Source organism: Micropterus salmoides, unplaced genomic scaffold, assembly GCF_014851395.1.
Source record: "Micropterus salmoides isolate LMB-PRFRI ecotype aquatic unplaced genomic scaffold, ASM1485139v1 Ms_hic_scaffold_2, whole genome shotgun sequence".
Classification (NCBI taxonomy): Eukaryota; Metazoa; Chordata; class Actinopteri; order Centrarchiformes; family Centrarchidae; genus Micropterus; species Micropterus salmoides.
This window is the reverse complement of record NW_024041150.1, coordinates 44,128,942-44,139,110: the sequence shown is the minus strand read 5'-3', so window position 1 is coordinate 44,139,110 and position 10,169 is coordinate 44,128,942. Positions and strand designations below refer to the sequence as shown.

The 10,169-nt window shown below is 40.8% G+C and overlaps 1 protein-coding gene and 2 non-coding genes across 3 annotated transcripts; all 3 read right to left on the bottom strand.

The window, feature by feature from the left end:
• Positions 1-821: 821 nt before the first annotated feature.
• LOC119911995 (PRELI domain-containing protein 1, mitochondrial-like) lies at positions 822-6,022 on the bottom strand (the record flags this gene model as incomplete). The annotated part of the gene is made up of 4 exons (XM_038730967.1): positions 5,779-6,022; positions 2,152-2,297; positions 1,670-1,895; positions 822-932 (listed from the first exon to the last, which is right to left on the bottom strand). Coding segments are annotated over exons 2-4 (429 nt in total), but the record flags the coding sequence as incomplete, so codon positions are not given.
• On the bottom strand, positions 1,393-1,464 carry trnag-ucc. The gene has a single exon. It is a non-coding gene; the product is annotated as a tRNA-Gly (tRNA).
• Positions 5,060-5,131, bottom strand: trnag-ucc. The gene has a single exon. It is a non-coding gene; the product is annotated as a tRNA-Gly (tRNA).
• Positions 6,023-10,169: the final 4,147 nt, after the last annotated feature.

Genomic DNA, 10,169 nt, shown 5'->3' with positions numbered 1-10,169 from the left:
TTATTCAGTGTGTGTTTACTGCTTCCTCTGTGAGGATCAGTGTTTATTTCAGTGGCGACTAGAGAACGCATGTTTACAGACAGTCCTCACAAGTCTAGTACTCTTACTCTGTATCTTGGACAGCGCGAACTCCAGCCCCTTCATGGCTTTGACTTGGTTACTCTTAAACCGGGCGAGACCAAACTCCTGCCAGAGAGAGACGGACAGTTAAACCCCATTCAGACAGCATTTATGTCTTTATGTCGTTCTTACTCCCAAGTCGTCACATATGGAGGCGTGGTCAAGACCCGTTGGCGTCAGTTTGTGACGCACTGGGGAGCCCTGTAGCGTCATAGTTGAACATACTAAGGGAAGCCCTGTAGCGTCATATTTAAACGGATATTTAACAGAAAAGTCAGAGTAAGGAGGTGGTAAGGGTGGACGTTGGGTCAGAAACCGGACTCGCATGAAGGAGATCTGGAGATAAAGTCAACATTAGCTTCTCCCCAGGTTTTTATTTGTGACGTAGGTTACGTAAGTTCGGCAAGTAACGCGACTTAACTTACATAAGTAAAGTCTCGTAACTAAAGTTATCTTAACTCAAACCATGATATTTTCCTAAACCAAACCAAATTGCAACCATTTCACAGCATTAACTTATACTTTAATTTTGAAAGTTGCTTATTTATTGTTGCCAACTTGACTACGGAGACCTACGCATCCAAAACCTTTTAACACAGGGTGTTAAAAAGTGACGCCAAGGGGTCTTGACCAAGCGTCCATATTTGATATTTGGCTTTAGACAGAAAGAGAGAAACGTGTGTGTGTGTGTGTGTGCACCTGTATGGCCGGGCCAGGCCGCAGACGGCCGAAAGGATCCAGGCCTCCCTCCTGAGTTTGGTCCAAGATGGCCGACTGCCGTCCTCCTCAAACACACAGCGCTCCACCACCGTCTGAGAGAGAGAGCCAGCACACACTGTCAAACTACAGCTCGAATGTGGGAACAAATTTAACATTCGATCTTTAATCGGTTAGCTTTCAAAACTGCCAGTGTACACAAGCAAGTGCCTTGTTCCTCAGAGGGGAGCGTACGCTGACTTTGTCAAACACAGCAGCCTGTAATGTCAGTGAAGGCACCACGAATGGATCAGGAGTGGATGTCTACTATCACCGCCCTCTACAAAGCCACGCAGCGTCCCTCCTTCTCTGCTGCTTCCATTACGTGGCCACGCAGTCACATGAACAAGAATATAAATATCAACATTTCCTGAATGAGGTCAGTCCCACCGCCTGGCTGGAGGTCGGAGAGCCTCGTGATCAAACTGAACCAGCAGTGAGTATTTTAAACCCTGTTCCTCATAGAAATGAATGGGGAGTGAAGTCTAAAGATTGAGATGAATTGCAAAAAATGACTGCGTTGGCCGGGAATCGAACCCGGGTCAACTGCTTGGAAGGCAGCTATGCTAACCACTATACCACCAACGCTTGTACGACCACCCTCTGATACCCTGATGCTTTACAGATAACAGCGAGGTGTAGAGGCCATATTGATAAACGCATGCGTTAATTTATACGTTACTAAAGTCAGATTCAGTCAGCGGCTAATGTTACTGGTCTAACATGGAAAAATGAGGTGAGCGGCTCTGATTTGCGGGTGATTTCCGTTAGTTAACCGTTAAAGTAAACTGACCATCAGCGTGTTGTGGTTCAGGTTCCAGGTCTTGGTGGTGAACGTGTGCGTCTGCGGGTCCACGATGGAGTCCTCCAGCACGTAGACGGCCCGGGCCATGTGAGCGGGGAACACGCGCTCCGCCCAGCCCGGCAGCCGGTTTGTCTTGGTCAGCAGTCGCCGTGATAACAGGTGGTTGCTGGGGGTGACCTCGCGGTACAGGACGTCCTCTGTGAGGACGTGGGCGCTGATACACAAACACATACAGATTATACAGAGAGCCACAGTGTGTGTGTGTGTGTAAATAAATAATATTTGTGGGATGTCTCAGTTTGAATCTGACCCTAACATTATTCTCAGTGATACTTTCACAGATAAACCTAGAACTGCAGGGTGCAAAGGGTGGAGGAGGAATGTTTTCCAGCTAAGAACGGGGGGTCAGGACAGAACCACCACGGGACACGGGGACGCTCTCTGTCAGTGAGGGTACAAACGTGTGTTACCTGTATGGGTTAGGGTAGCGCTGCCAGAAGGCGGCCAGCACCTGATGCCATGGACTGTTAATGTCGACCTCGCTGTGGAAATGCCTCCCCATGTCTACACACACACACACACACACAGAGAGCTCACGGCCGGAGTCATTCAGGAGCTGCAGGAAAAGGCAGGCACAGATACATTTTGTACATGTTTCCAAAGTCTCTTCAGGCAGAATATTTGTTTTGTTAATGTTACTATTCCCATGTTTACCAACAACTGTTTTGTTTTGTTTATAAGTGTTAATTTCTGCTGCACTGGGAAATGAAGCTGTGCTGCAGTGGTTTGCAGAGCGCAGGGCCCCAATGAATCATTCAGTCTGTAAAATGGTACAAAATAGTGAAAATAGTCATAAAAATTTCCCAGATCCTAAAGTTTATCTGAAAACAGAAATATTTAGTTAAAAAATTATGGACTGCAAACTGTGACGGCTTATAATCTTTTATGCAAGTACTTATAAGCTATTTCTCTATTATTATTATTATGTCTTATACATTGTTTTAATCTTTAACCTGTTCCTTTTAATGTATAGTGTTTAGGTCAGGGATGTGGAGTTGTTTTCTGTTCCTCTCCTGTGTTGGCTGGGACCAGTCAAGGCTGGCAGAGGATCTTTTGTTCCCCAAAACATAGAAACCCAGACTGTGCGAGCGATCATGCAGCCCTTTGCTCTGGGCCAGCTGATTTGTGATTTAGTTCTTCTTTGTTTATTCTCTTCAAAGACAACTATTGGTTGTAACTCAATTATTTGCTCAGCCCCTCACCAGGAACATAATTTCCACGACACAAACGATAATCATTTATCATATTACAGAATTTGGTGATAAATGTTGACTAATTAACTATATATTATTATATTATTTATTATATATATTTGGATGTTTCAAGGTTAAGTATGATTATAAAAGGACTATGGTTTTGTTACTTTGACTGAAGTAATACATCTGAGTACTTCTTCCACCACCTTGTATCACTCTAAACATCTCCTCTGTCATCCAAAATAAATAGATGGATTCTGCTTCATCAGTACAAAAACGACTTCTTTGACTTCAGGAAAGCTTCCCACTCAACCTCTCCAACAATAATCAAGAGCTCACCTACTGAGACAGTGGAGCCTTACAAGCACCTGGGAACAGTGATCGACAAAAACCTGAACTTCAACACATCTGACATCTACAATAAGGCTCTTCAGAGGCTTCACTTTCTATTTGGATAAAACACTGATGACTTTATTTTATAAATCTTTTAATGAGTCCATTTTTACTTTTTGTTGTATTTCTTGGTGTGGGAATCTCATTTATCATGTCTATCATTGTTAAGGTAGCCAGGTAAATAACATATAGCAGCTTTCTTTAGCAGACATCTACAATAGACAAGTGGTGTGAAAGGCCCAGACTTTCATAGCCACCTCTATGTTCTTCTCCCCTCTGGGCGAAGATACAGGTTCCCCAGGGAAAAAACCAACAGGCTGAAATTTTACTTTGCACCGAGGACAATTAATGCCCTAAATCTGCCCTGGGCTTGAGCTGCTTGTGCTAATACCATTTAAACTGCTGTTTATAGATGTTTTTATTTGTCTCATGCAAGGGTGTGACTTTGTGTTGAGAAGTGGTGGGGACATCGGGGCTCAGATTATGGGTGTGAAGAAACACTTAGCTTGTGAGACATCCCGATATGCGATATTAGTTTCACGAGAACAAGACAGTGTTTTAAAAAGATATCCTCACTGCCAAGATATATGAGCGGTGGGTCTGTGCAGAGCTCCCCCTGGAAATTTAGATCATTAAACACTTATTTTCCTGCATTCTGGTGAAAGTTTCTGCACCAATTTATTTTTATTTATAATTTATTTATTGGAAATGTTTTTTTTATGTAAAAGGAAACAAAATTCAACTCATTTCAAAATATATAAATCAAACAGAATCTAGGTCAGTGCAGTTCTCCAGATCTGTTTCTTCAGATATACTTTTTTCATGTTATATAATCCCTGCTGAGGCAACATCTATGTAGGCATTATTTAGTCTTCCCTCCTCTTTTGTTATGTTCACAGGGAGAGAACGGAAAACTTGGGCAAAAAGAAACTGTGTCAAGAAGTTATTAAAGTTCACGTTTTTGGGTCATTTATTTTTTCAGTTAGTTTTTTGGGACAAAGCACATTTGTTTCTCCTGTATTTTAATTGCATTGCATGTTTTCTTAATGTGCAAATAAAGCTTTTTAAAGGCATTTAAATTTTTTCAAATTCAAATCAGCTTTATTGGCATGAATGTGTAACAACAATATTGCCAAAGCTACAAATAAATTACAGAACATTCAATTTTAATACATTTAATAAAATAAGTAAATAAAACAGTAAAAGTTGTGATTGTGTTTTAATAAAAAGTAAAATAACAATAAAAAATATATAAAACACAAAAATGATAAAAATAAATAATACAATATAATAAAAAAATATAAATGTAAATAAATAAAACAATAAAAGTTGTGTTTGTGTGTGTTAATAAAAAGTAAAATAATAACAATAAAAAATATATAAAATATAAAAATGAAATGAAAAATAAATATTAAATATAATACAATAAATATAATTAAAAATATAAAAGTAAATAAATAAAACCGTAAACATTTGTGTGTGTGTGTGTGTGTGTGTGTGTGTGTGTGTGTGTGTGTGTGTGTATTATGGCATTTTCATTTGTTATTTAACTGCGAACAAATTGTTTTTAAAAAGTGGTGGGGACATGTCCCCAGCGTCCCCAGCGTAAATGACACCTATGGTCTCATGTCTCACGTATGTTTCTGTTAGATTGTTGTTTTTTTAGCTCTTCTAAAATGAATTTCCCCTCCAGGGACAATAAAGATTGAAATGAACTGCAAAAGACGACTGCGTTGGCCGGGAATCGAACCCGGGTCAACTGCTTGGAAGGCAGCTATGCTAACCACTATACCACCAACGCTTGTACGACCACCCTGCGTCACTCTGATGCTTTAGAGATAACAGCGAGACGTGGCGGTCATATTAATAAATGTGCGCGTTAATTTTATACGTTACTAAAGTCAGATTATATTCAAATGGTTTAGCAGCGAATAATATTACCGGTTTTACTGAATATACAAGGATAGAATTTGATCTGATTTGCGGGTCTTTTCCGTTAGTTAACCGTTAACGTTAGTTCCCTTTAAACCGCCAGTACCCGGCGCGACGGTTGAACTGGCTAACCCTAAACGTTAGCTAACGTTGGCTAACTTCACATAAGTTACACGACGATTAAGTCGACATTACTGCGAGCTGCCTGCTAATTAGGTGTTTAAGTTTATTTCCCTCTGTCGTGTGTTTGGGCTCAACTGTCTCAACAACCAAAAGTTGCATTATTTCTTTTAGGCTCTCATATACTAAGGTAGTTAGTTAGCTAGTTATCGTCACTGTAAGCCAGTACTTTAGGATTAGGCGTCATTTTTGTTATAATATCGTGCTCCATCATTTTCAGCAGCAGCAGCAGCTTCTTCCCCGAGTCTGTAGCAGCGTTCAACCGCGCTCAGGTGCCCGTATGTTGTAGCTGCGGAGGAAGCTAACAGCTAGCAGCTAACCGGGGAGCAGACGTACCTGCAGCCTTTGAGTTTCCGCTCGGTGTTGAAGAAGCCTGGAGGACCGTGAAACAGCAGCATTGGTGAAACGCAGCAGCTTACCTCGGCTTTGCTTTGCAGCCGCTGCAAATTCAAGGGAGAAAGAAAACGGGAAACAAACTCGTGTCAGGTGATCATAATAAGAGCAGCACCTGTGCACTTCCCTCCGTCCTCCAGCAGAGGACGAGCTGTAATCATTGTATGATTCAAGCAGAGGCCTCAGCTGCTGGATGTACTTCACTTTTAATAAGTGTTTTGTTGACTGAAGTACTCCAGAACAGATTTTGAGCTAGGGGTTGTTTGGGGTAAGACGCCCTCCCCTCCCCTAAGCTCTGCTGATACATAAAATAACATTTTAGTGGGGGGTTGTATCTTGAAGATGGCTGTGCTTAGGGCAACATATTATAAAGTAAAATAAATACAGTTTACAAATTCATTTCTAATTAATCAAATGTATTTTTTTTTTATGAAAAAGACTTTTCCCCTGCTAACTACTGGGGTTTCACAGGTAGACAAACAGGGTTATATCACTTTAATATGTACAAATTACGCATGAAATAAACTACACGCAGCTGGTTAAAGCCTATTATTTATTTCTCAGACTTAAAAAGTAAAGTTGCTGGGAACTTCATTAGCAGAAGTATGCGGTAAGACAAGGGCTATGTGAGCATGTACGCTTATTACCTCAGAGTTTTATCTCAGACTTTCTGATAAGGGGCTGTCCAGCATCTAAATAACATCTAACTTATAAACGATCAACCGTAAAGGGGCAAGGTGGGCCTTGGGGCATCTCACCCCACTGGAGGGGGTGTGTCCCAAACAAGGTACTATACATATTAGAAACACAATGTCTGTTAGCAATGGTAGAAATACATATAGAGATAGCTAATAATACAGAATATTACTGGGCACTGCTATCTATTTATCTATCTATCTATTTATCTATCTATCTATCTATCTATCTATTTGTTTTAATGCTACAGCGTTGAACATGATCTATACTACAGGCTACATGTGGTTTTCTTCTTCCTCGTGGGCTTTATTGCCCCCGAAGGGAACATTTCAACTCAGGAACCGAGGCCCAGACAGAACCTGGCTGTCCTAAAACAAGAATATAAAATGATAAAACTCCCAACTCACCAAACAATTACAGAAAATTAATTTACAAAATGATATTCTGGACATTTATCTGATGTGGTTTCGTGCAGGGAGCTGATGTAGGTCCACCTGCTGCTTCCCACCGCAGAGAGACAGAGCCCCCCCCCACGTGACAACACGCCTGCACAGGTGATTGATGTTCTGGTCTCTTTGCCGGGCCGCTGTGATGGACAGTCTGCAGTGTAAAGATAGTGGACCTCCTCCCTGAGAGGGCTTCAGGGACGACTGTAAACATGTACCTGACAGACAGCGTGGCGGAGCACACGGTGACTGATTTACATAACAAACACTTATTATTGCTATTATTCAGCCGTAGTAATGTTGCCTAACTGCCCATAAAATAAATTATTTACACGCAATGACAATGTGAACAGATGAGGAAGCAAGTAACCACAACAGACCACAATAATGAATAAAATAGTTTATAAGCAATACATAAATCGTTTTATTTAAAAATAGGAAGCTAACTTATACATCAGGACTTAATCAAAAGGTGCTCTGTGAGTAAGTCTTGTGTCCTGTTTGTCTGCAGCATGAATACAGGCTGGAAGGACAGGGGTTCCTTGTCTTACTTAAACTTGATAAACTAAAAATCACTTGACTTAAAGCATTTTAAGCGGCCGATAAAAGCGACAACAGGTGCTCATTCTGTTACAGCAGTGCAAATAAAACAGAAGTGTAAAATGCAGAAACACATTTGAGCATCTGTATTAATCACAGACTAATCCCATAAACTCCAAAGATGGTGAGTGGAAAAGCCAAAGGATCTGTAAAAAGTGAATAACTGCTGACGTACATGAAGCGGTGATGTAGAGTGAAGCGGTGAGGAGGCTGTAACCTTCACCTCACATTAACACATGAAACTAACAGAAATGTCTGATTTCCCAGCCCGTCGGCCATATAGGTCGAGGCAGGAGACGTAGTATAAAGAGCGACACAGTCCGTGTAAGGAGGTGGTGGGGTGGAGGGATGAGTAAACTCAGGACTTTAACTCGGGATACCGAGGTTTAAGGCACGTGTGAAAGAAAGTTAAAGTTAACATGTTTACAGGTAGATGACAGGATTTACGTAATGTACTTATTTTAACCCAAACCACCATCTTTTGCCTAAACCTGTCTCACTTTTTCACAACGGTTACCACGTGTTAAACATCATGTGACTTGCCTGTCGCTGGACTGATACTTTCCACTGGGGATTGGTCATATATGTCGTTGTACTTTCCAACGGATGTAGATGTAATTTTGAGACACTCGGCGATCAGTCTATTTTGTTGTTTCTGTGTGAGGATTTCCACGTAGTTCTGGCTTTGACTAAAGCCCTTTTTATAACGTCATCCCGTCGTGTCCTCTTCTTCTGTAATGCTTTAATACAGTGGTTCCCAAAGTGGCGTCCAGGGGTCCTTAAAGTGGCTCCCCAGGAAAAAGGGAAATCATTTATTTTTACTATAGTTCCATCCATACAGTAACACAATGACAAAATGTGTGACTCTGTTGTTCACTGGTTTCATACACTTTTTGTAATCAAACATCTAACAGCAAAACTCACATCAGATGGGGGTCCGTGGTTTAATTTGTGTCAGTTTAGGGGTCCTTGATGTGAAAAAGATTGAGAACCAACCGCCAATGAGCTTGTGTTCACACAGCAGCAGTGGATGGAATCAAGCAGGAAGTCGTGTTTTTCATTATTTTCTTGGAAATTCGGTTAAAACTTGCGGATGGATAAAGAAGCTGAGGGTAAAGGTGATGGACTGGCCAAGCATGTCTCCAGACCTAAACCCTATTGAGCATCTGTGGGGCTTCCTCAAACGGAAGGTGGAGGAGAGCAAGGTCTCTAACATCCACCAGCTCCGTGATGTCGTCATGGAGGACTGGAAGAGGACTCCAACCTGTGAAGCTCTGGTGAACTCCACGCCCAAGAGGGTTAAAGCAGTGCTGGAAAATAATGGTGGCCACACAAAATACTGACACTTTGGGTCCAATTTGGACTTTTTCACTTAGGGGTGTACTCACTTTTGTTGCCAGCGGTTTAGACATTAATGGCTGTGTGATGTGTTATTTTGAGGGGACAGCAAATTTACACTGTTATACAAGCTGCACACTCACTACTTTACATTCTTCAGTGTTGTCACATGAAAATATATAATCAAATATTTACAAAAATGTGAGGGGTGTACTCACTTTTGTGAGATACTGTATATATTAATACTTAATACTTACTATATATTACTATATGTATGGGTGGCACAGTGGTCTGTTCCCCAGCTTCGGTCCAGTGGATAGCAGTGTGTCCTCACAGCAAGAAGGTAGGGGGGTTCAAACCCCGGTCGTCCCAGTGGCTACTCACTTGAGGCATGGGTTAAATGCAGAGAATGACTTTTGCAACATGGATGTGACAATGAAGCATCTTCTTCATATTATTCTGATGCATTAATCTAGTTAGTTGAGGTTGAGAACTATTTTTTACTCAGACAGCAATTAATGATTATTTTCTTCATTAATCGATTGTAAACACCTTCGCAAAGCTTGTTTTGTCTGTCCAAACCTCAAAATTATTTTAAATTCATTAAAATAAAATAAAAAATCTTCATTTGTAAAGTAACAAGTAACTAAAGCTGTCAGATAAATGTAGAGTAAGAAGGACAATATTTCCCTCTGAGATGTAGTAGAAAGTGGCAAGAGAAGAAAATACTCAAGTAAAGTACAAATACCTCTAATTTGTACTTATGTGCATAACTTGAGTAAATGTAATTACTGTCTACCACTGGCAGTACAGGGTGTGCAAAGCTCTATAAACCAACAGGAATGAGAAAGTTAAATGTTAATAATCTTAAAATGACGTTTATTTAAATAGTTTAAAAGTTGGTAAAATCACAGGAGCACAAAGTCGTAAGACATGTTGTTAAATATTAATATACAACATTGTTATTAAATAAACTAGTAAATACTAAATTTTGTTCTTTTCATATCATCAGATCATATTTCTCCTGTATTAGTCTCTCTGCACAGGCACACTTTATTGATATTTGTATTATTAATTACCGCTGCCATTACTGTTACTTGCGTTGAGCGTCCTCCTTCCTCCTGCCCCCGGCCGAGGCAGATGGCCGCCCACGCTGAGTCCAGGTTCTGCCTCTTAAAAAAGTTATTTTCCTGTAAGTGCTTGCTCACGGTGGGAATCATTGGTAAATATCACAGAGTGCGGTCTGGACCTGCT